The sequence below is a fragment of the Pundamilia nyererei genome, unplaced genomic scaffold (genome assembly GCF_000239375.1).
Source record: "Pundamilia nyererei isolate P.nyererei 1_Seehausen unplaced genomic scaffold, PunNye1.0 scaffold00181, whole genome shotgun sequence".
Lineage (NCBI taxonomy): Eukaryota > Metazoa > Chordata > Actinopteri > Cichliformes > Cichlidae > Pundamilia > Pundamilia nyererei.
The window spans coordinates 505,189-529,732 of NW_005187582.1; the positions used below are offsets into that span (position 1 = coordinate 505,189).

The 24,544-nt window shown below is 47.0% G+C and overlaps 2 protein-coding genes across 4 annotated transcripts in view; one reads left to right on the plus strand and one right to left on the minus strand.

The window, feature by feature from the left end:
• On the plus strand, positions 1-21,576 carry tp53bp1 (tumor protein p53 binding protein, 1). Of its 3 annotated transcripts, XM_005746675.2 has the most exons (29): positions 1-245; positions 2,212-2,428; positions 3,024-3,102; positions 3,188-3,272; positions 3,353-3,420; positions 3,518-3,622; positions 4,948-5,002; positions 5,088-5,257; positions 6,255-6,381; positions 6,466-6,560; positions 6,643-6,830; positions 8,578-9,640; positions 9,823-9,939; positions 10,019-10,210; positions 10,286-10,352; positions 11,650-11,742; positions 12,620-12,878; positions 12,979-13,047; positions 13,137-13,289; positions 13,712-13,932; positions 14,227-14,397; positions 14,960-15,345; positions 15,524-15,715; positions 17,049-17,228; positions 17,981-18,169; positions 19,417-19,511; positions 19,724-19,920; positions 21,015-21,151; positions 21,243-21,576. In XM_005746675.2, exons 2-29 carry the CDS (start codon positions 2,249-2,251, stop codon positions 21,440-21,442), a joined length of 5,133 nt encoding a protein of 1,710 aa, XP_005746732.1. In that variant the 5' UTR covers positions 1-245; positions 2,212-2,248; the 3' UTR covers positions 21,443-21,576. The 3 variants fall into 3 exon arrangements, with proteins under 3 accessions (XP_005746732.1, XP_013769708.1, XP_013769709.1); XM_013914254.1 differs by lacking the exons at positions 1-245; positions 14,227-14,397 and having other exon boundaries at positions 260-2,428; positions 14,918-15,345; XM_013914255.1 differs by lacking the exons at positions 1-245; positions 14,227-14,397 and having other exon boundaries at positions 260-2,428.
• Positions 21,566-24,544, minus strand: part of tubgcp4 (tubulin gamma complex component 4) — a 10,599-nt gene continuing 7,620 nt past the window's right edge. Inside the window, exons 13-18 of the mRNA XM_005746674.2 lie at positions 23,646-23,790; positions 23,382-23,559; positions 22,966-23,100; positions 22,760-22,876; positions 22,541-22,680; positions 21,566-22,428 (exon numbers count right to left, since the gene is read on the minus strand). Coding sequence (XP_005746731.1) covers positions 22,422-22,428; positions 22,541-22,680; positions 22,760-22,876; positions 22,966-23,100; positions 23,382-23,559; positions 23,646-23,790 — 722 coding nt within the window. The 3' untranslated portion in view covers positions 21,566-22,421. The remainder of the gene's footprint in view (positions 22,429-22,540; positions 22,681-22,759; positions 22,877-22,965; positions 23,101-23,381; positions 23,560-23,645; positions 23,791-24,544) is intronic.

Consider the following 24,544-nt stretch of genomic DNA (forward strand, 5'->3'; position numbering starts at 1 on the left):
ATGAGGGTAAAAAATACTTTTATCTTTCTAAATTAGTCTAATCGGTGCCGCGTTTGACTCAAGCGAAATCCACATTAAAAAATGCCCTTGCATCTTTACGTGCCATGCGTGTATATCCCACACCCCGACTCTCAGCAAAACAGAGGTAAGGAGGAACTGAGCGATGCTGGACGCGTTATTATTGCAAGCAACGGGACGGTGAGAGAAACTGGGAAGCCCAAGAGCAGACATATCGATCTCGAAAGGTAAAGCTCTTTTTTTGTTTCTCTTAGCACTGCGGTAAAGAAGCGGGCGCAGATAGTGATGGGGCTGTCAGGGCGAAGCGTTATATGCGTCCACGGCGTGTCTGTGCGTGTGTGTCTGTCAGGCTCCAGCAGAGGTGGCTCACATTAGACATTTTGGGCAGTGCCTGCGCATTTCTTAATGTGGGTGTCAGGCCGACCTGCAGAAATGACGACGTGACGCTGAACTTTGCGGTGTCAGTCGTAAGGTTGGCTGCAGGAAGCTGATGCCCAGCAGCATCCATCCAGCTAGGGGTGAAGATCACACCTCCTCATCTTTTGATACCGCGAATAGAAGCACCGCGAGCTATCTGGCACAATCTGGGCTTCATTATTGCATTGTTGCCAGCCACATGTCTCCATATTGAAATGCCGGTCAGAATCCATGCTGCTGCTGTTTCCCTGTATCAGAGGACCAGGGCCCATCTCTTCTGTCTGGCATCACACACACACACACGGCTTAAGCTAAGCAGAATAGATCACTGCGAGTAGAGGGTGAGATCAAACGCGAACAGGCTGTACAAAGATAAGAACAAAAACCAGTCTGCAGAGACGATTCCAGCCTGCTGGAGTAAAAATGAATGAACTTGGAGCACGCAGTGGCTTAAAGTGACCTCATCCTGCTTCGTTAGTCTCGTGCTGTCATCACTATCGGTATAAAATCACTCACAGGATCATCTGATATCCAAAGCACCCTTCTAATGTCTAACTGTTGGCCTTTCATGGTTGTGATGACTGCAGTGGAGGGTCTTCTTGACTCTTGAACATGGTGTGGATATCATTTAGTTTGGTTTTAAAGGTCGCCGTGCACCCCACCTTCATAGGAGCCTCTTACAGCGCATTATTGGTCCTTTGTACTTCCTCTGCCAAACCGTGATCTACATTAGCATAGACTGCGGTGTTACTGGTAATGTGGTGTCTCCATGGAAACTGGAGCTGTCATATGACAAAGTCACTTAATATTAATCTTCAAACCTGCAAGCACGCAGCACAAGATTAAAAGCTCATTACAAAGCGTGTTTCATAAACCCGGGCTTCATTGCAGTTTTAATCACCCAGAATCATCATGTGATCACAGGGCCTCGTTTCTTTTACGATTACTGCCCAGGCCTGCAGTGCCCGAGATGCACGTGTAGGCTATTGAACCATGCCCCCAGGTTTGGTTTCAGGGTTCCCCTTTTCTGAAAATCCTTGTTTGCCAAAATACAGAAAACACAGACTATACTGTATCCAGGATGTCAGGTAACATATAATCTGTGCACACAAACTCTTGAGGGGAATTACAGTAAAAAAGTGAACCCATATCTCTTCCTGAAAACCCCACAAGGACCCATGAAGGTCTCCGAGATCCCAGTGCGGGACCTGGTGTCCCATATTTCTGTCTTTGATACGATTTATCACCACAGGCTGTGAAACTCCACCGTGTTACGTAGAGTCCTTAAAATCCAATACATACGGTACACATAGAAACTGTAATTATAGCTATATTAACATCAATACAATGATACAGTGAATGTGTACCACACATGCTATCCATTATAGCCACCCTGCTACCGTCGAACCAGTCGTGTGACGTCGTTATCGCAGCTGAACCAATGAAATTACTTCTAGCAATTTTACCGCGAGGAAGCGAAATATGGGCGTGTCCATGTTCGTCCTTCCAAAGAAAACGTAAAGAAGCTGCTAAATACACAAGCGAACCAAAACGTAATGGCCTTGCTGGCTTACAGGTAAATGTACCCTGTGTCACTGGGGGCATGGTTAAGGTCCTCTCGGGCATACTTGCTGTTGCGTTGGAAGCGGCATCCTTTTGTTTTTGGGCGGAGCGTTAGCTGCTAGCCTTTTATTTAGCTAGCAGCGACTACCTCAGATAGCCGGTTGTAGGGACTCACATGGCGACACCTCTGTTGTTTCACAACGGCTCGGCTAGCTAACAGCAGCCCGTCTCCTGCCCTCGGCCTGACCCCATGGATCCCGGTGGAAGTGAACTGGACTCCAGCCTGCCTCAGCCAGACAACCCGTGTTTGATAGTGGAGGACTCCCAGCCGGACAGTGTCGCTTTAGAAGACGACCCCGAGAGCAGCTACCGAGCTCTGCTGGCCCGTCGCCTGTCCAGTCTACAGCCCACCGCTCGCAGCCCGGTACTGGTAAGGAGAAGATCTCATTCAGTAGCTCTCCTCTCTGTTGTTCTTTACTTGAGCAGATAAAGAACAATAAGCACAGATTTATACTTGAGTAAAATGGTAAGACGAGTGGCTTTTTCACGGACGTTGCACTCAACTCGACCACAGACGGTCCAGTTCATTTCCTCAGCTATCCATCCGCCCATTAATCAGTCAGGCTCACTTTGAAAAACTGGGCAAAATGCAGGCTACACTTTGGACATACTGGCAGAGGCTGGTAATCTGTTACAAGCAAACTGATTCACACTCACATCTGAGCTGTCGGGAGGACTCGGATGTAAAGAGTAAACTCGTCACACAGAGGCCTGTGCTGGCTTTTTGTTCAGACCTGCTGGCAGGCGATCTCTCCTCCACGCTCTAAAGCACTAAACCTCCAGGGAAACACTGAAGCACAGTTCATGTGAGATACAACACTCAGGCATCTGTAACAGTAAACCACTGTCGGTTAGTAGTTGTTGTGCAGCTTTAAATTAGTTTAAACCCAAAACAAATGTTGCATGTTGAAAATGTATAAAAAAGACAACTTCTGTCATTTACATTACAACCTTCCCTCTTCTAGGAATTAATATCTTCACCAATAGGAAGCAGGTGCTCTCAGACCGGCAGCCAATCAGAGAGCAACAGCCAGGCTGAGCCTGGTAAGTGTTTTCCAGTGTAGTGGGAGATAGTTAAGTGTTTCTTGTCCTGAATGAAGATAAAACAGCGCTTTTGCTTCTTTCTTAGACGGTCTTGCTGCAGCCAACCCCAGTTCAGTGTTCCAGGAGGACAGTCAAGTTTTAAATATCTGCGCTCCTCCAAACAACAAAAAGTGTGTTTGATTTGTCCACTTTTGCAGTTTGATTGTGGTCAGGGTCAGATGGCAATGAAAGGTTTCACTTTATTTTTCAGGTGTGTACCAGAGGACGCTGACATGGATTCCGGTGCTGATTCTACTACACACTGTATTCAGTCTGAAGGTACGCATTTTTCCAACACATTAAGTTCCAAAAGCATCTGCCGGTCTGTTTGATGTCGTGCTTGGAAGTAACTGCTACGGGTTGTGTTGTGTTTCAGGGGAAGCTTCTCAGTTTGGTTTTCTTGAGCTTTCTCAGACTCAGGATCTGTGTGGGGAAGCTGTGAACAGTCAGGAGGAAGACGGAGACAAATGCAACAAATTGGGTATAAGGACTTTTATCCACGTGTCTGTATTACACTGTCATTATCCACATTAATAAAGGATTGCATTCAGCTGCTTGTCGCTCTGCGTCGGGGCGGTGACGCTCTGGTTTACCTCGTATTCGTGGCGTGCCTCTGACAGGCAAAACATGGAGGCAGAACTGCTGTGCTTTTCAAACAGCTGCAACTAACATCTGTCTGCTGGGCTGCTAATGCGACCAGCATAACTAAGGTTCATGACCGTGTTTGTGCTGTTGTTGTTTGTTTACTGTTTTTTGCACTCTTAATGAAATGATCTGACAAAATAATGATGGCTGTGTCTCCAAGGAGGAGTGAAATACTATTTTATTAGCACTTCATAGCACTCATTAGCAGGCATCTATTTCACTGTGATTCATACATGGACAGGTGATTTGCTAACAAAGCTGGCCACCTTATGTGCTAGCTTACAACTTTAGATCTCGCTGGGCCTTTGTTTAAATTTTGATGTCATGATTTTGGCTTCCAGTGGAAACAAGATAATGGGTCCTTTTTTCACTTTTTGTTACTAAATGCTTGTTTTTGTGTTGTGGTAAATCAAGCACAACCATTCGATTTGCACGTCTTCAACATAAATACACACATGATTTAGTTCAGCAGTATCTACGATGACACACAGTCGTTAGTCAACAAGACTTGTGTTGAAAAAGTTGTGAAAGATTTCACTGATTGCACCTGTAGAAAGATCATTAGTGGCCCAACTGGTCTGGTTTCAGTGACACGTCACTCTGCTGTTGATCAGCTGTTTGCTGTTTATTGCTCCCTCGGCCCCTGCTGTGCGTCTCCTTACCCCACCTGACACCATCGTGCATCCCACGGTGAAGACTTTGGGCCAGCAGGAGCTGATGGTTGCCCTTGCTAAAAGGGCTTTACAGTCAACAGCATCAAGTCCAGATGACTCTTACATTCATCACCATGGTCACCCCTTTTTTGATTTTGATTTTAAATAATCATAAATAGTGGAAATTGCAGTTATTGAACAAACACATTGTGATGGTTATTGGTCGAAGCAAACAGCCCTACTTCTGCTTTCAAATAAGCAACACAGCAGAGATCAAAATGCTTATGTTGAGTCTTGGACACAGGATTCACAAACATGGTGATTGATGTTGCCTTGTGTGCTGCCATCCTTTATATACAGTCTATGGTTGCAACAGAAATGCGTTCCTGATCTCTGGATGCAGAATGAGGGGTGCTGGGTATAATTACGTTTTTACTTGTTCCGATCAGAGCATTCCCAGTGACTCCATGAAGTTAAACAAAATAATCAATGTTCTCTTCATTCCCAGCAGAGCAGAACATCAGTTCCAGGACTTCAGAAAGTCAGGACAGCAAAGCGTTGAGGTGCAGCTCCATGTGACCTTTCAAAGTCTGCATTCATTAGATGTTCGTGTTTTGGCTTTGCACTGAAATTTCTTTTCTTCTCCAGGTCTGAGGTGAGCTCCAGCAGCTCATCAGAGTCTTTGGGTCAGTCAGGCAGGCAGCTGAGTGTCCAGGTCCTGCTGCACTCGCAGAACCTGCAGGACTCTGCTGAGCAGGACCAGCAGGACTGTGAGATCCTGTCCTCACAGGACGACCTGTTCGATGCTGACAAGACAGGTACATTCATGTAGCACTCGAAGGATTACACATGTTGTCTTTTTAAGCCCATCACCTTCATATTGTCTAAGACCACACTGACAAACTGTCACATCAGAAATGTTGGCCTTAAGTGTGAGTTGTGGCGTTTTTTTTGGAAGGTTGCCGTCTGGCAGTCAGCGCTATTTGGACAAACCTTTCAGGTCTCATTTCTGTAACAGGTGGGCTGTGGATAACTGAAAAACACATTTTGGCAGAGGTGTACTGTGTCAGCCTTGTAATTTAAATTATTTAAAAATGCAGGTCTTTTTTAGTTTAATATTTTTTAATCATTAACTATAAAAAAGGGTCTTAGTTCCTGTTGTATTTTGCTTATTTATTCATTCTCATCTCACTCCACGCCTTCCACACCCAAACATGACTGTATGCTCTTTGACTGCCTCACACATAGTAACCCAGGGGCTGTTGGAGGACGAGTGTTTGAAAGTTCCTCACTGTGAGGAAGAGACACAATAACTCAGTTATTTACCTAAATGATTTGCCCTGCTTACATTTTGCTGTTAAGTTAGTGACGAGCTAACCAACAGATGTTGAACGTAGCGTAAAAATGAGTTTACAGGGAAATCAACGTGGACAAGGTTTCACCTGACGTGGTTGTTTGTTTTTTGTTAAATCACAAATAATCACAAACACATGGAACGTGTTGGCGCAGTGAGCATGCCCCTGAATGGCAAAGCCTCCTTTGCTCTAGTCGTCTTCAGCGATCTCTAAGCCCTTACAGCTACGCTGGTGTGCTCCTAACATAGGGTGAGGCTTAGTAGACACGCCCATATAAACCCGTGTATGTGTTTAAATCAGAATAACTGTGAAAAAATAACTCGCTGTATGAGAAGTTGTTGAAAGTAGAGGTGTGCAGCCCAGTTTGTGCTTCCTTCACTGCGAGTAACAGTCCTGGTTTGTTTCTCTCGTACAAACAGAAAATGATCTGAAATTACTCAAACTGCTTCTTTGCTTTCAGGTGCTGCAGTGGACAGTACAGTGTCTGAGCCGGAGCAGCAGGGTCACCCCACCTCCACACCCGCCCACACCCTACAGCTGCTGCATCTATCGGGACAGGGAACACTGGTGCAGGAGAGTCTGTCCCAGTAAGCGGCGTGCTGCTCTTGCATCATTCACACACAATAAATCCCTGAAAAATGAGCTGATGTCCTTTTTTCTCTCCCCTCTAGGAGCTCTGTTGATTATGTCGCCCCCACCCCAGACAACTTTAGCCATACCCCTTTAATAGTTCCCAGCTCACCAACCGAACTAGAGGATGAAAATGGTAGATCTGCTTTATTATCTCAGTTTGGGTTCAGACATGGAATCAGCTGGTGGATAAAGCTAACGTCCCTTTGCATTGTCAGGTGCTGATTCACAAATGGATACGTCACTGCCTCCGGATGACAGGGGAGCAGGAGAAAAGGACGAGCCAATGGAAACCGAGGCCGCCCCCAAGCCACAACCATCTGCATCTACTCCCATATCCCAAAGTTCCCCTGGTTTTGCTTTAGAGCGAACTCTCTCTGTACCGTCCCAGCCCGAGTTCTCTCATGTATGTCCTTCACTCTTTACTTTCAGCAGCCTATTTAAAATGTTCCCAGTAGAAAATATGGATTATATATGTGATGTATTAAATTGTCAGAGGATAGAGTGCTAGGCCCAGTGACAAAGACCGTTTGACCTGTCTAATCAATAAAAAATGCAAAGATCAGCAGATGATGTTGTGGTCGGCTGTAGGTCAGCTGACCAGCTGGTTGAAGAGTTCATTGATTTCAGCACCAACTTTGTTTGTGCCCTTATAAAGAAAACCATGTTGACTGTAGTTGTTCCTCTGAGGAGGAGAACCGTTCCTTTCAGTGTAGGACTGCTGCTGGTTGTTACACCGGGTCTTTGTGCCGCTCCTCCTTTCACTCTCAGAAATGAAGGGAGACGTGGTAAACAGCTTTCGTCTGATTGGCTGCCCCTCGTAAAGAGAGTTTGAGCAGCAGGTAGAGTTTGCTTCTGTGTCAGATGAGCAGTATGTCCTCTCAGTCACATCCTGCAACGTCCAGTTTAAAGGCTGAATCTCTGGTTTATAACTGCGCAAAAGTCTTGAGTCATCTGGGTTTTGTATATCTTGTTCTTTCAAGCAGACAGCTTCTTGTAGCTTTGGACAGTTTTCCAGACGTTCTAAAGGTCCAAAGGTTTCTTTGGACATTTGCTGTTTTTTTTTTTTTTTGTTTTTTTTTCCTTCCCTTCACTCATTTTAGTTCATAACATTAACCTATGATTAATTCAAGCATAAAAGGCTCCTAACTTAACGGGTGAGCCAGTGTTGTCTATTGTATCTTTTGGCACTTGGTTATTAGAAGTCTGTCACAGAAACACATAATGTGTTCCCATCATTTTCTTTTGTTGAGCCTATGAAGCATACCAATGATAACAGTCTGTTTCAAGTTTCATGTCCCAGCGTGATGTGCACCAAAAATAATCTGAGGAAACTGGACAAAAGAGACAGCAGGTCTGAGACTATCGGCAGCAGATGAACATCTGAAAGTCATGTTTTAAGATGCCTGACGCAGGACCTAAGAGACACGTGTGACTCTGTATTAGATCCACCGGCTGATCAGTGAAGCCTCGTCAGGAACGGTCTCAGTGGAAGGCTGAGATACGCCAAGTTACACAGAGGCTGGGCTGAAAATCAGGAAAGTGACGAATGCACAATTTCTGGTTCAAATGAATGTAAATGTGTAGCGAGGGTGTGCAGTGACCCTACTGCCACCTGTAGAACAGGGTGGAGGCTCTGACGTGGTTTGAGGCTGCGTTTCAGGGATTTTGCCAAACCAGGTGGAATTATGAACATGGAAAGCATCTGACTGACAGTGGCTTCAGGTTTTTCAGTGTAGCCAGGCACACTGCCAGTCCACAGTTCACCACAGTGTGGGATCACTTTGACAGAAAGCAGAACAAACCCGGCCAATGTCCAAAGAGACCTGGAGAAGTAGTGCTGAAGACTGCTTAGAAAAAGCAGGAATGCCTAAGAGAGCTGAGGCTGTGTTGGTAAAATAAAGCAAAAGCTCTTCTTCCCTCATAAGTGCTACGTTTGCACGCGTGTCGATAAATGTCTTCCCAGTTTTCCTGGTAAAATATAAAAAAATAAAGGGTGACTCAAAAGTTTTGCACAGTAATGCAGACTAACTTTGAAACTTTGGTGCATGCGTTGGTGCATGCGTAGAAAATGAATAGTTAAATAGACTTAATGCAGTGTGTGAATAAACGTGTCGTTTAGCTGCAGCTCTGATGATTTTCTGTGTTTCTAGGACGTATTTGTTCCGACGCAGAGCCAGGATGCACAGACGCATGAAAAGTCAGCGTCGTTGCCTTGTGAGACAGAGTCTCAGCATCTTGAGTCAGCTCCCTTCACCTTGCCTTTGCAGCTCTCTGTGAACACAGAGAACAGCAGCTGTCATCAGCTCACCTCTGAGGAGGACAGCCAAGCCACTCAGATAGAGGAACTGGAGGAGCCGCTTGCCGTCGACACCAGCGACTCTGTGATTTCGTGTCACGATCAGAGAGAGGAGAGTAAAGCCGTCCCGTCGGAGTCACAAGCCGCCGCCGGCTCCAAAGTGTTGTCCTCTGCTGAATCACCGAAGCGCCACGTTGAATGTGCTGAGACTGAAGCGACCGATCTGGCCCAGAAATCAGCAGTTTCTCTGAATGTACAAAATGTGAATGTAAACGATGTGAAGGCTGACAGCAAAGATGCTGGCTGTGCTGACATGGTGTCTTGCTCGCAGCCAAAGTTTGATTCTGCTGATCTGACAGGTAAAAGCTGTGTGCAGGAGACTCCCTCAGACGCTACGCCCTGCAGCCTGCTTTCACAGTCTATGATTTCTCAAACATCTGCTGTGGATGCAGATGTGTCAGGAGGAACTGTAAAAAGTCCCTTTGTGGAATCGTCGTCGCCGCAGCCTGAGGTGGGGTGCAACAGCCAGGCAGACAAAAACTCAATGCACGAACGAGGTGAAGAGGAGGATCAGGAGGTGGCGATGGAGGTGGAGAACGCCGAGGGTACCTCGGGAATGGGTCTGGTTCTCTCCCAGAGCCAGCTGTTGTCTCCTGAACCCATGGACGAGGAGATTGAGGACAAGGCAGAGGACAGCATCCTCTGTGTAACAGACAGTGAGAAAGAGGTGGCGTCACAATCAAAGACTCACAGTTCTCAACCAATCACAGGCCAAGTGTCAGTCTCTACCAATGGCCATGAATCCCAGACTCAGGAGAAAGAGGCGCACTCGGCTCCCGATAGGCTGTCCCAGACGGAGAGGGCGGGCTGTGAACCAGAGGCCCTCAAAGAAAAGAGCTTGAGCGACAGCTCGGGAGGTGAGCGTTCTGAAGATGTGTTTTCTGCAGAGTAAGCAGAGAGTCGTGTCCACATAGAGTCCAAAGAGTAAAAACCCAAAACCCAGTAGTGTCTGTTAGAAAGAACTGAAAGGCCTGTTTTAAAGGTGGAATTACTTTATCTTTGTCTTTAACCTGATTCCACTCGTGTGTTTCTGCTACAGACATTTCATTCCACTTCACCCTTCCTAAAGAAGGAGACTTGATTGGACCTGTTGTCGGCGCCACGCCACCGCTGATCAACCAGCTGAAGCAGACGCTGAGACACAGCACTCCCATCGGTGAGTGGCACCACACCGGTTCACCAAAAGCCAAAGAACATAACACGGTCCTAGTAATATTATTTTTTCCCTCCTCCAGAGATCAGCTCTTTTTCTGAAAAGTCGGATGCAGTGGGTGATGTCTCTGCAGACGTGGTGATGGCCAGCAGCGATATCGTTTTGGGTGGAAGTGGCGGTGACGCAGCTGACAAAGGTGACGGGAAGCTGAGCTTGAGGATGAAGCTGGTGACGCCCGTTGAGGAGGGCAGCTCGGAGCGTTTCAGCCTGCAGAGTAAGAACTCCTTCCATGCTGTTTGTGAAAAAGTGTCTCGCTGCCGCACGCTCAGCGATGCATTTCTTTCCCCAGAGCCGACGCCACCAGAAGAGGATGGATCGGTCACCAAGGTTACGACCGTTTCCCAGGCTGTAACCAGGTAAGCTGGCGCTCTCTCAGCACGTTAATTAAATTCTTTCATTTGTCGTCTTCTTCTCATTTCAGTCTAATCCACTTGTGCATGCTGTCTCTGTGTCATCTCCCAGTGTAGTTTGAGGTTTTGAGGTGCTCACGTCGTATTGATTGAACTCTAAATAACATTTTTAACTTAGTACTTTGTTAAAAGTATGCACCAAAACTTTATGTTGGATTCAAATTGTTAAATGTTGCCATTGTTGTACTTAAATTTGGAAACCGTGCCTTAAACTGCATGGTTGGATATTCTTCTGCTCCTCCCCGACACATCTGTGATGCTGTGGGAGGTAATTAGCTGTTTAACTGCAGGCACATTCCACGTGACATTCTGGTTTCCTTATCTTCTGAGGGATGTCCACCCCCGGTCATTTAGGGGCTCGCCTATGCTTGCATATGGTGAACCATTAGAGTTAAGCCGTATACGGGTGTGGGGAGATGACCTTTAGATAACCAGGAAATGTGGTTACACAGTTGTAAGCATATATTGTGTGGCAGGAAGACACACACACACACACACACACACACACACACACACACACACACACAGTGTTTCAACCTTTTGTGACCATAGTTTTTTTTACAATGGGTGCTGCTTGTATTCTCAGAATAAAAGGCTGTTTATTCGAGGTTGGCTAGGAAACGGGTGAGGAGCGTTCAGCTCCAACAGCCTGGTTCCGACCAGCCTCCGTTCCGTCGTTGTCTTGCTTTCTTCATGAGTGAGGAGTCTCTGAACTAGTGGGGCTGCTGAAGCTCACTTTCCTTAAAGCTGGGATGCAAAAGTAACATTAATGAGGTTTTCTTAAGGTTGGCTAAAGTCTGTCAGTGTGAGGCACAGGTGTTGAACTCCAGGCCTCGAGGGCCCTGCAGGTTGTAGATGTGTCCTTGATCCAACACAGCTGATTTAAATGGCTAAATGACCTCCTCAACATGTCTTGATGCTCTCCAGAGGCCTGGTACTGAACTCATCGGGTTCAGGTGTGTTGACCCAGGGTGAGATCTAAAACCTGCTGGACACTGACCCTCCAGCCTGGAGTTCAACACCCCTGGTGTAATGGATATATGCATGGGTAGATTTAAGTGTCTTACTGCATGTACTGTACATACTCATTTGCTAGACTGTAAGCATGCAGGTAGTGTGCAGTGCAGTGACTGGATATCAAGCATGTTGGTTTGCTTACTATGTTAAAGAAATCGTTTTCTTTGAGCTACGGCGCGTGAGGATAAAACTTTAAAGGTTTGTTGTTCCATTGTTGACGTTCCAGCAGCCCGTCGGTGTTCACTCGGGTCAGGCAGGTGCACCGACAGCAGGAGGTGGAGGAGGACAGCCAGCCTGGAGGAAACACTACACTGGTCAGGTAAGCTCACATCATAATCTCACAGAGGCAGATAAATGCATAAAGATTGACACTGTTTAAGCCTTTCACTGTGCTTGTCAATAAGGAATGCCATTACAGGTTCATATGTCTGGATAAATGTTGTGACTTTGCACTGCAGGCATGAAGGTCCGCAGGGAAAAGCCTGCCACACGCTCACAGCAGTGTTGTCCCACTTTTGTTAGCATTTTGAGCCTGTGATTTGCCCAGCGTTAATGTTAGCACATGCACATGACAGCATTCACCACACTGGCTGTCCTGTGTCATCCTGACACTATCTGTGCCCACTTTATAAATCATCTAGTCCTTCACATGTCTGTCCGACCCTGGGATTTGTCCCCTGATGTAGTGTGTGTTAGGACAGAAATAGGCTTCGTGCTGTGAGCCTGCGTGTGCATGTGACAGTGAGACCTACTTTGTTTCCAGAGGAGATTGGGTGGTTATTTTTTCTACTTGGTGCGTATTCTCTCAGGACATGGAGAGTGGTAAGGTGTGACAAAGTTGGGTCATTGTGCTGAATGTTCTCTGCAAACGTAGTGGAACAGCCACACTGCTGTGATCTGTGATCTTATCAGTCGACTGATTAAGAAAAGACGCGTCCATGCCATGTGTTTACCTTTGGAAAGTAAAGGTAACGATTTGGTGTGTGACACTGCTTTTGGAGCCTTTGGTACAAACAGGTTTTCAGCAAATCTGTGAAAAGCAGTGAACAGAAGTATTTTGTGGTTGTTGCTGGACTAACTAACCACTAGAAAAGCTAAACATGAATGTTTAAAAGCAGAAAGGTTCTCGTTGGGATTGCTGACCTGTAATTTGATCACTGGTAAGATGCTCCATAGTTATGTACCGTCTTTTCCAGGGGGGAACTGTTCGCCTCACCACAGAGGAGCTCTCAGGCGTCCGTATCGAAATGCAACAGTCTGCCGAACAGCCAGGATGTATCGACCGCGCCGCAGCAGGACCTGCGGGATGCGCTCACCCCTGCTGAGCCGCCTGAGGACAGTAGAGGACTGCCTGATGCTCAACAGCCGACCTCCCCGAGCAGCACAACAGTCAGGCAGAAGGTGGTTTCCCAGCCGGCCTCTGAGAACACCATCACCTCCACACCGCCCAGCAAGGTATGCGACTCAGGATCAGTGATGCAGAGTTGAATAAAAATGTGGTCTCCATCATATTTGATGTTATTGTGATATTAATCAGTCTGTCCTGTGTGCTCAGACATGCCAGCGGACCGTCTCCCAGCAGACCGGCTTCGATGCAGCGGGGTTTCGCTCCCCAGCTGGCCGGGTACGCACACTGAGCCTCTTTGGACGAAGAGATCAACCACGCGTTTCTATCGTTCATTTGTCATTCTTCAATTTCTTTTGTATTGAAAGGGTGAACCCGAGTCCCCGTCCTTTAGAAGAACCGCCGTTCCCTCTCACCGCAGACACGTGCGCACCATCCAGGAAGTGCGGACCACCGTCACTCGGATCATTACCGACGTGTATTATGAGGACGGCAAAGAGGTGGATCGCAAAGTCACCGAGGTAACTGTCTCTGGGTCTGATTCCCGGAGCCTGTGTTTTTGTATTTGCTGTCTGTCAGAACATGTCAGGGCTGTAAGTTCATGCAATCCTCCTCTGCACAGTTCAGAGAGCAGCACTGCTGTGCAAATCAATTATGTGATTTTATCGAGAAACATCACCGTGATTAAAATCTGCATCATTTGTCCAAACACAGTGTTTGTTTAATTTCTGCTGAATATTCATTTCTTAAAAAATCACATGGGTCTGAGTGTGCATGAGCACGAGCTGCAGCCTCCAGAACGAGCAGGAAAGCATTGACTGCCATGCAATCCTGTGCAGACATCCGTGGTTCTTTCACTATCAGGCCTCTTTGTTTTTAAAGGAAAATGTATTTATGGATTTTGGCTGTTTAACGTGTTCGTGTCACTGCCCGACGTGTCTAGGAGAGCGAGGAGCCCGTGGTGGACTGTCAGGTCCTGGACAGCGACATCTCTCCGTGCCGCACAGGCAGCAGTTCTGTGACCTCTGGTGATCTGGGGGACATCAGCTCGCTTTCGTCCAAAGCGTCCAGCCTGCAGCACAGCTCCGGGGGAACCAGCAGCAGTATGGGCCTCACCAGACCAGACTTCATCATTCCAGCGAGCAGAGGGTTCAAATCCACGAGGTAACCCCTCATCCTCCACCGTCCCAAAGTTCTTACCGTTTCTCCTCAACCTTCCTGCTCTTTCTCTCTGCACTAGTTGCATGCTGTGTCACTTCTTCACCTGCTGTGACTCTAACACCCTGATTTCTCAGTGATTCACTGATCCCTGCCTGCGACAGGTCCGTGTTGTCACAGGTGTAGATCTGGGGTCGCTGCACAGCTCTCACTTGTCAGTGAGGTGACTTTTCAAAGTGTCCCCAGATCGGTGCCTGTGCAACCTGACCGGCTCCATTCGTCCCCTCTGTGTGTCTGCAGTCCAAGGAGGGGAGGTGGGCATCAACAGAGGGGTCACAGGGGTCACAGGGCAGGGTCAGTGGTCACACTGAACAGAGGCTACAGCACGCTGGGGTCCCGGGCCTTCGTCCCGCTGACCCCCAGAGGAAGGGCTAGAAGGGGCCGACCCCCGTCCCGCTCCTCCCTGTCCAGGTGAGTCCTCTCTGAGGCTCGCTCTGCACTTACAGAAACCATGGACAGGAAACACTCTGAGCCCTCGCCAGCTGCACGACCTTAATAACACTTTTTCCTTTTCTTACTCATTTTCTTCTCACTCAAACCTTATTCAGGTCCACCGCTTGCATCGCCGTGAACCTGCCTCGTGCAGATTTACCCTGCGTAGTTAATCTGGGGCTAGATGGGGTGCTGCGTGTTATCACATTTGCAGAGTTTGTAGCTGATGCTCTTGAAGTGCTCCCATGCCACACAGACAGCAGCAGATTAGACTGTAAGCTTTAGTTGAGGTACGGGACAGAAAGCTAGTTTGTCTGCTAACCTCCAGCTGGATAAAAGCTGCTTTAAAGATACTCGTGGTTTGTTTCAACAAACAAGGATTATTTTGACATAGCAGGTCCAAAACAGCACTGTGCGTACTGTTAAAGCTAAAGGATATTCACTGATTCCATTAAAATTCCGTGAATCTGTGGAATGTCTTCCATCTCTGCTTGGATAGGGACAACACAGGCCTTTTATACGAGACTGTTCTCTCTCAAAGGGGAGGAGGCGGTGGCTCGCTGCAGAGACTGACGGCTCAGGGCCAGCCACAGTCGTCCTCAGAAGATGAGCCGTACAGCCGCGTGCTCCCCGTCAGCCCCACGGACCCCGAGCTGCCCAGCCACTCGGACTCCCTCAGGTCTTCGCCAGAGGCGGCGAGCTCAGCCGGGAGCAGCTTCATCGGCCTGCGGGTGGTGGCTAAGTGGTCATCCAATGGTTACTTCTACTCTGGTCGCATCATCAAAGACGCCGGCGAGGGGAGATTCCGCTTGCGGTTTGACGATGGCTACGAGTGTGAGGTTGCCGGGAAGGATATCCTGCTGTGTGATCCCATCCCGCTGGAGACGGAGGTCACTGCTCTGCTGGAAGACGAGTACTTCAGTATAGGTGAGGAAGTGACCGCGCGTAGTTTAGTAAGATCGCTGTGGTGATTTTGTTTTTTGTCCTTTTCTTCGACCTGGTTTAGACTGAGGAGATTTAACAGTGACATCAGCTCTGACTGTTTCTGTGGTCGTTGCATGAAAGACTAAAACATGCAGGACCGATGGTTCTTGTGTTTGTGCAGGTGTCGTTAAGGGCCATAAAACAGAGGGCCAGGAGCTGTTTTACAGCGTGGAGAAGGAGGGTCGGAGGCAGTGGTACAACAGGACATCGGTCATCCTGTCGCTGGAGCAGGGAAACAAGCTGAGGGAGCAGCACAGCCTCGGGCCCTACGAGCCCACCACTCCCCTGGCCAAGGCCTCCGACATTAGTCTGGGTGAGGCAGCCGCAGAGCTGAGGATGGACCCACACGGCTGTGGTACCGCCTCTGCCCGTGACTGTGCTTAACTGTTTTAAACCTCGACAAGACGGATTTTATTTTCACCTACAGTCCTCCTTAAACAGGTCAAACTCTTTGAAACAGACCAATAGAAAGTTCAGCCTGAGTTTAACCAGGTTCCTTCTGATCCTCTTCTCGACTGATGCGTCTGTTCCTCTGATCGCAGCTCTCACTGTTTTTAGAGCTTTTCAAAGCCAATCATTCTTATCGATGATGGAGACGGAAGGAACCAATAACATGCATGTTATAGTGTGTTTCTTACAGTACACAGTATGGTGTGGAGCCAGTGTTAGCATCTTCTTCTGGCCCGTGCGTTCCTCTGTGATGACAGTCGGGTCAGCACAGGGTCATTATAAAAGGACGAGGTCCCATTCTTAGTTTTTTACTCAGACATGCAGCCTTAGAGGTTCCTCACTTATTTTAATGCTTAGAGGCAGTAACTACAGGAAGTCTGTGTGTTTGTCCCAGCAGGCAAATGCAGTAGTATGTAAACGGCAGGCTCAGAGAGCTGGGAAGAAGTCCTGCATACATGTAGCACTCTGTCTAAAGAATTCACTAGGAAGAGCTTGGTTTGCTTCAGGGGGCTGTGAGCCTGTTTGGAGTGTTCACGCATCATCCTGAACTCAGCTTAAAGGCACCTTTGAGAGCCCTGGTTTAATGTAAAGGTAGAACGTACAGAACGCCATCAGGAGTGCTCGATGGCGCCTTTCATTCGTGCCCGCTGATACAGCTGCACTGAAAAATGAGACCAGAGCAGCGTTTCCTCGGCACACTGAACCTTCCTAACAGTGATCGTTTTCTGCAGCAGCTGTATTTAATAAAACCCACAGCAACAAACAAAGCCACCATCCTCTGATCAGACACGTGTGTTTGCTCTTTGCTCCGCCCTCTGACATTTAAGGCTTGGGTTCACCTTTCAAAACATGACGATTAAGATTATGCTGGCTGTGTAAGTTATGATGAGATCAGGGTTAATTGTTCAGGAGACAGATGACGTACAAAGATTTGCTCTGGAAGCAGGCGTGGCCGTCTAATACAGAAGCTCTGTTCCTGCGCCAGACTCCACCTGTGTTATTGCTCCCGAGAGTAAAGACTACCTGTGTCATCCTACAGCTCATATTAGTGTCCAAAGCATCATCAGCAGACAGACGTCGTCCAGCTCTTCAGATACACTGAGACCTATAGTGAGACCAGTGTTTAAACCTAATATATGCTACTGTGTCAAGCTGAGTGTTCCCTTCAGTTTGCTGATATTTATTATTGTCCTCAGATAACTTGGTTGAGGGGAAGAGGAGACGCAGAGGAACCCCTGGAGGTCAGAACACTCCCAACCGCAGCTCCTCCAACAGCCCTCGCTCCCCGGGAACCTCCAGCAAGAGGAAGCTGATGGCCTCAGAGGACAACCAGGGGCCAGCCAAGAGAGGGCGCAGGGGGGCGGGGGCCAGAGCTGGTACGAAGACCGACTCGCCGTGACCATGGCTGTGTGTGTGTGTGTGTGTGTGGTTTGTTGGGGTTAATGTCATATATTTATGGTATTGCAGTTAACTTTGAATTTTAAAGTTGTGATTTTAAACGCGATGCAAACTGGTTTTAATGGACTGTTGATGATTAGCAGCTGATTTTTAACAGTTTTAAGATGACTTTTAATGATTGTGTGTTATAAACTGTTTTATTCGTCCTGATGCAGACTTGATTCAGGTTGTTGTTCATGTGAAATCAGTAATATGCCATTTTTGTACTGAGCATAATGAAGACCTGTGTCTGCGGCCTGTGTGCGTCCTCTGCTGCTGAGACCGACTCGGTAATGAATAATCCACCCGCAGTTTTAGCGTGGTGTTCTTCACGGGTGGAGGGGAAGGGAAGTGGATTTCACGGGTACATTATGTGAGCACAGCTGTTCTGTTTGACGTTGGGAAGGCGAGTTCAGCCACATCACAGAAACAGTTTCTCTGAGCTCTGTGCGCCCACCGTGGGTGTGTTATTTCCCGTGCTGTGAGGAATGATGCTGCTGTTACACTCCTGCTTTATTCTCTGGGCAGGAACTCTTCCACACGTCACAACAATACATCAGAAACTTTCTCCATGGTTAAAAAAAGTGAGAAACTGCTTTATTGTGGCTTTGGGTGAACTCGTCCTTTAAAGAAAGTGCAGCACTGTTCCCCGTCTTTAACCTCTAAGTCCTGCGTGTGTTTGCGTCCTCAGCTCAGCGGGTCGGTGTGTGCAATACCTCGGGCAGTGGCACCGATGTCCCGGGTCAGTCTGGGGACGTGGAAGACTCTCACGGTCCGCTGCCCCAGAACACGTCCCTCTTTATGGGCTTCGCTTTCATGCTGACCGCGTCGTCTGAGACCGACCGCCTGACCAACAAGCTCACGAGCGAGGATGAGGAGGGTGAGACAGATTCTGCTTCGGTACCTCCAGATTTGATTTTGACAAAGCCCAGAGTTGAGCCTTCAGTTATGTCACATAAACACTAATGTTGCATAAAGATTTGTCTGGAAGCCCAAACGTAGCTATCGACAGGGTTTTCTGTTGGCGGCAGCAGTGTTGCTCACTGATGAAGCAGTGATATCATCACATACATGTGCCTGGACAGATGAACATGAACACTCACTCTTACTGCTTTTCCCCAGTGATCGTGCATTTAATAACACTATATGTTTCCACATGTTTGAGAAGCATTTGGTGCATAAACTTGCTTATCGGGCTCGTTCCCACTGTGGGAGAATCACAGTTTCAACTACAGCGAGTAAAACTTCTTCCAGTAGCACCACTGGGTCCAGTTTAGCCCATCATTTTGTGGTGCTGATTTCTGGGCCATAATTACCTCTTTCCCACTATGTGGTGCTGGTGCCCCTCACCCCCAACTGGTCATGGTGCTGGCGGAGGGTTCTTCCTTCCCACTGTCGCCAAGTGTCTGATAGTTTGGGTTTTCTCTCTAGTTTTGTGGGGTCTTTATCTTACAATATAAAGAAAATTGAGGCGACTGTTGTCATTGTTTGGTGCAATATAAATACTGTCAAACTGAACAGGACTCCACATTATCAGAAAAAGTGTGATGACCTGCACAAACGGTTTTCTCCACGGTTTGCAGAAATGTTCACGGTAGCTAACACACCAAACACTCAAAGTAATGTTTTTGTGTATTTCCAAAAAGTATTGGAACATCAAAACAACCACGAATAAGCTACAATGAACTAACAATGACAAAATGCATATAATGTGCAGCCAGGTGCATCTCGGGATATTAAAGGGGGCTGATTGTGGTTTACATGGTTCACAGCTGAAAGTAATCCTCGTCCTATGCTGACCTCGGTGCAGCTCCTCAGTTCATCCTCTGTCTGAAACCGTCTGTTTCAGCTGCAGCTCCAGGCAGCTTTCTTCTGCTTAGCTGCCTCACAGACAGATGAGGGGAACATAATTATCCGCTCTGAGAAAAACACTCTGAAAGTGGGTGTTCAGAGCATCCCGAGCGTTTTGCACAGACTTATTTCATTATGTGAAACTGGCTTTGTTTAATATGAACATTCACCACTGGAAACATGAGAGTATGTGCGGCTGGCTAACTACACACTGGACTCAGCCCTAATTACAATTGTTGACGCTCTTCCTGCCTCCTTTCATGCTTTTCTCTTCAGATTATGTGCAGACGGGTCCGTATAACAAGTCATACACAGAAACCCAGCTGCAGGCGGGCGGAGGCTTCATCCTACCAAACTTCAATGAAGAACAGGTAAGTAATGAAAACACAAGCATGTGCCTGTGATCACACAGATATGTTTATGTTACACATATCTGTGCCATAAATCTGTCCAGCTCCAGGCTGTATTCACCAAAGCAATATCAGTGGCTGGTCATGTGCACGTGGTCTTCTCCGTGGTTACAAACATCACCTAAAGTCGGATGCAGTGCAGTAAATGAGTGTGTGTTTGATTCCCTTTTCAGTGTAAGGCAGCTTACCAGAGCCTGCTCATCGCGGACCAGCACTGCCGTACCAGGAAGTACCTGCTGTGTTTAGCCAGCGGCGTGCCGTGTGTGTCGCACATATGGGTGAGAGACTGCTGCAAAGAAAACAAACTGCTCAACTACAGGAACTACCTGCTGCCTGCCGGCGTGGGGCTGGACGATGCCATAGTGGAGTGGTGAGAGGCTGCTTTCTGTTTGGGATTTATTTATCAGTACGGTGCAAAAATAAAAGGTTCCATATGAAATGTAGCACATCTGCTGCACATCACATCAAGATTTGTTTTTATTGGGGGAACATGAAAGTCAACAAACAACCAAATGGTAACTGGACTGGTTCTTATACAGCACTTTTTCTACTCTTCTGAGCACTTTACACAACTTGTGCATTCACCCATTCACACACATTTTCTAAGTGCTTTCTAACATTCACACATGCATCAGAGAGCAATTTGGGGTTAGTATCGTGCCCAAGGATATTTGGCATTCAGACTAGGGGAAGCCAGGAATCGAACCACCAACCTTCTGATCAGTAGATGACCTGCTCTCCCGCCTGAGCTACAGCCACCCCAAACAACACGTGTGGGCACCAAATGCTGTAAGTTTACTGATGAAGCCAGCAGTGCAGTTTGCATTGAGACTTGGTCCAAATTAACACCAGTGTAGAAGTCAAACGACCATCTTCTTTTGAAAAATCTTTATTGGAATTGACACTCAAAGGCAAAATCAAGCTCCACCCACCTCGTCATTTGACCTGTTTGTATAATAAATGAAACGGATCACATGGCTGATCTCTGCTCTTCTAATAAACGTCTTTCCTTGTGAGCAGTAAAGTGGCAGATTTCAGCACATTAGGGGGTAAAAGTCTCGTCTGCTACAATGTAACAGGTGGATGTTACTTCAGAATGGAAACCAGTGTGAAAACGTGCTGATAAAATCCTGGTTTGGTAAATGGCCTGCATTTGTATAGCGCTTTTCTAGTCCCTAAGGACCCCAAAGCGCTTCACACTACATTCAGTCATTCACCCATTCACACACGCATTCACACACTGGCGATTGCAAGCTACATTGTAGCCACAGCTGCCCTGGGGCGCACTGACAGAGGTTTCTCCTACTGTTCCTCGTCCTCAAGAGGTCAGAGGTGTAAGAATCCCAGCTGATTCAGTGATGTCATCTGCTGTGACATTGTTTTATGATGGTACTTTGGTAAAGTGTTCTTGTTTATAAGTCACAGAGCCTTTGTTCTTTCTGATCTTTTCTGTTTGTCTCTCAGGCATCCTCGCTGCAGCCCCTTCAAAGGCCTGCGGGCTCTTCTGGTGTTTGAGAAGCCGGTGGAACTCTGGGCCCAGCTGATGACCATGGGTGGAGGCTCCTCCGTCCGGCAGTTCCAAGCAGACAAAGACGACTCTGGTACAGGATCCACACAGTGATGTCCAAACAATGCACCCTGTCTCGCTGCTGTGCTGAAACTAATGCGTTCACTTTCCCGCTCCATCCTTAGACATTCCTGCTGGCAAGTATGACCTCGTGGTGACAGACCATGCCTGTCCGCTGCTGCTCGAGAAAAGCGCAACATCACAGGAAATCCCGCTGGTGTCTCCGGAGTGGCTCATCCAGAGTCTCATCTGCGGGGAGCGCCTGGCTTTCGATTGCAAGCCTCAGTTTTGCCACGACTATTCCTCGTCCTCGTCGTCCTCATAATCTGACCCCACGTGCAAAATGCCTTTGACCAAGCTAAATGTTGAGCGTTAGTTCTGTTGCATGCTTCTGCTGTATATAACTTGATCCTGTCCGTTTTTATGAGATAATAAATTGTGACCCTTGTTTCATTTTAATGCATTGATGTTTATTTTCTCCACACAAAATGGTACACGCAACAAGCCGTTAATATTTACAGTTTATACAAGAGTCAAAGGGAGGATTCACCCACGTTACATCCAGCAGTGCTTCTGTGAGCTCTGCCTCCATGATCCAGCGTAGTTCGATGACAGGCTGCACATTGAATCCATGTCTGTGCTTTAGGCCAAGCTAAACAAAGATTAGCAGCTGCCAGTATAGGATGCTAATCTGTCAATTAGAATAGATGCATAGCAAAGTGTCGCCATGGCTACACGCATTTACAGAGATCTGATGGTTTAAAAAGCACTCGTTTTTTTTATTTTTGACAACTGTCTTACCCGTCTGTTCAGGGCTACCTACTGCTTTCACAAATAGGACCTTGCTTGCTCAGATATATGGTATGTGGTCATTTCAAATCCAGAAACCAGGTGATGTCACAATCTTCATCTTTTACATCAATTCTACAGTTTTATCAAACAAAGATCAGACTGTTCTCCACGATCTCATTGACAAAGGGAACAAACAGACTTTTCCTTTGGTTGTTTGGGCCACACTGAACTACTTCCACTCAAGTTAAGACTTTCTCTTACATGTAAATGTCTTTTTTTGATGCAGTGAGCTCTACAAAAACAGCGACGTTCATTTTTCTTGCTTCTCATGTTAACTTCAGAGTAGTTTGATCATCTCTGCATGTAAAACAAACCCAAACTATCTGCTCAGTTCAGTATTACTACAGTGAAAGTGATCATTGTAATTTGGCTGTTCAAAGATTCGGTGAAGCCGGTGGAGAACACTGATGGGAGTCTCTTCTGCAGGTTAAATAACTTCCTGTGCGCTCTTCTTAAACACTGAAAAAAGCAGGAAGTATATATTTTAGATTAACCGTGGTACATGATGACAATCTGTTGAATTTTTCTGCACCTGGACATGTGCTATAGATGACGATCACACTGGTCCTACCTGCCCAGTGTGCCTCCAGCTTGGGTGTAGTATTTGTTGTAGTCCAGTCGCAGCAACAGCTGAGCCAGATCAGAGTTTATCTGATGGTTCCTAACACTCGACAGAATTTTGAACAGGAGGGATGACTGGCGTCTGAAGCCCTGAAATTTGACAGAGTTGGCATTACAAAAATCTCTTTACAGGTTCAGACAGAGGAAAAAAAAGGTGTGTATTCGCTACCTTGACTAGCAGATCGAGCTGAGCGGTTCCCCTGTCGTCCAGTGAAACCACAGTCTGACTGACCAGAGAGCAGAAGTTATGGCACAGCTCGAGGATCTCGTTGAGGCAGTGAAACACCTGAAGGTGAGAGTAGGTGAGCAGAGCGGCCTCAGGTAAGGAGGGTGAAATGTAGCAGCTGAGCATCATTTCTGTTTGGCGTCTCATACCGGCTTCAGGAGGATGAAGGACTGGGCCAGCAGGTTACTGAGGAAATGATCGTGGGCCAGTCGGATGCTCTCGAAGTCTCTGGTGGAGTTGATCTGCTGAAGCAGCTGAGAGAACTGAGACTCCAGCACATCCACCTGCAGTTTAAATAATTCAAACAGCACGTGATTCTTTTTTCCTTGAATTATTATTCCTATGATGGTTTTTAACATCAGCTTGAGTTGGAATGGAGACTGATTGCATCAGACTTGGAAATGTCATTTAATTAATCCACAAGTCAATTTTTAAGTAGGATATGGGAGAACTGGTTAAATCTCTCAGACCCTGAGCTGGAAAGTCTTTGATGGCACCTAAAACCTCGTGCAAAGGTCATTAAATGATAATCTTGTGCGCTGGTAGTTCTCAGCTGCATTGTTACCTGCAAATAATACTGCAAGTTGTCGATCAAGAAGGCCATGTGGTTGCGTAGCCTCCACTTCACAGCGTCCGTCTGGCTGGACTTCAGGTGTTTCCTCTGCATCTGCAGAGCCCAGCAGTGCTGCAGCTGTGACTGCACCCGCCTCACGCTCAGCAGGTACCTGAACACAACATTGTACCTGACCACACACACGAGGAGAGGACGGTGACTGGATGCACTGGGACTAAACACATCAAAGCTGCAGTAAGGGGTGCAAACACGCACTTCTCCAGCACAGCAGGAGTGAAGAGGATGTGCAGCGGCCACTGGACCTTGTAGGTGAGACCGAGGGCTGCCCAGCCTGTGGGAGGAACCTCGCGAGGGGAAGTGTCTTGTGGAGGAGTGGCTCCTTCTCTGGGGAGTGACGCATCTGAGAAAGCAGGCACAGTAACCAACCATCAGCTCGAGATAACAGGTACACCAGGTGAATACTGTCTGTAAGAGTGTGTGTGGGGGAGGGTTTAAAACCTGAAGTCTGCAGTTTATGGTGTGGCGAAACACACATCTGATATGTAGCGTTTGATTTAAGTGCTTCATAAATAAATAAATACTTGTTTGTATGTAGATTAGTCCTGTTAACAGTCTCTTAACACTGACTCTGATATTTAAAATAAAATAAATGACTAATTGTTCCTTTTACATGCTTTTATACTGGAATGACTAACAGCTCTCTCTCAGCCTATATGAACTTACATTTAGGGATGACTGTGATTAATGATAAATATGACATGTTGACGGTTTGAATGTAGGTATCTAAAAAGAACCTCTCCTATTTTAATCAAAGTTCTCCAAACCTCGTCTTCACACTGGCCTCAATCACAACAATAAGAATGTTGTATCTGCAGGGCAGGATGCTGGTTTTCCCTTTGTGGGAATGTTTTAGCCCCAACAGCTGCGATATCGAACCTTCAGTGAAACGAGAACTTTGTACTTCTGTGTTTCATTCACTCTGTGATCCACGTTTCCGTTTATTCTGCTATGACTTCAAAAATAGGCCAAAATATACACGTTGTCCTGTACACCATAAGGGTATCTGACATCTGATCAGTAACTGTAGCTGTGTCACAGTATAAATTCTTTGTATTAACTGTAATAAAACACTGGACAGATGATGCAGCTGTAGA

Excerpts from the sequence above, each read along its gene's own strand:
- tp53bp1 (XM_005746675.2), top strand. The coding sequence starts at position 2,249 with ATGGATCCCGGTGGAAGTGAACTGGACTCCAGCCTGCCTCAGCCAGAC. Across the intron at positions 2,429-3,023 it reads CCGCTCGCAGCCCGGTACTG|GAATTAATATCTTCACCAAT; the intron begins GTAAGGAGAAGA and ends TCCCTCTTCTAG. Across the intron at positions 13,933-14,226 it reads AGAGGGTTCAAATCCACGAG|TCCAAGGAGGGGAGGTGGGC; the intron begins GTAACCCCTCAT and ends GTGTGTCTGCAG.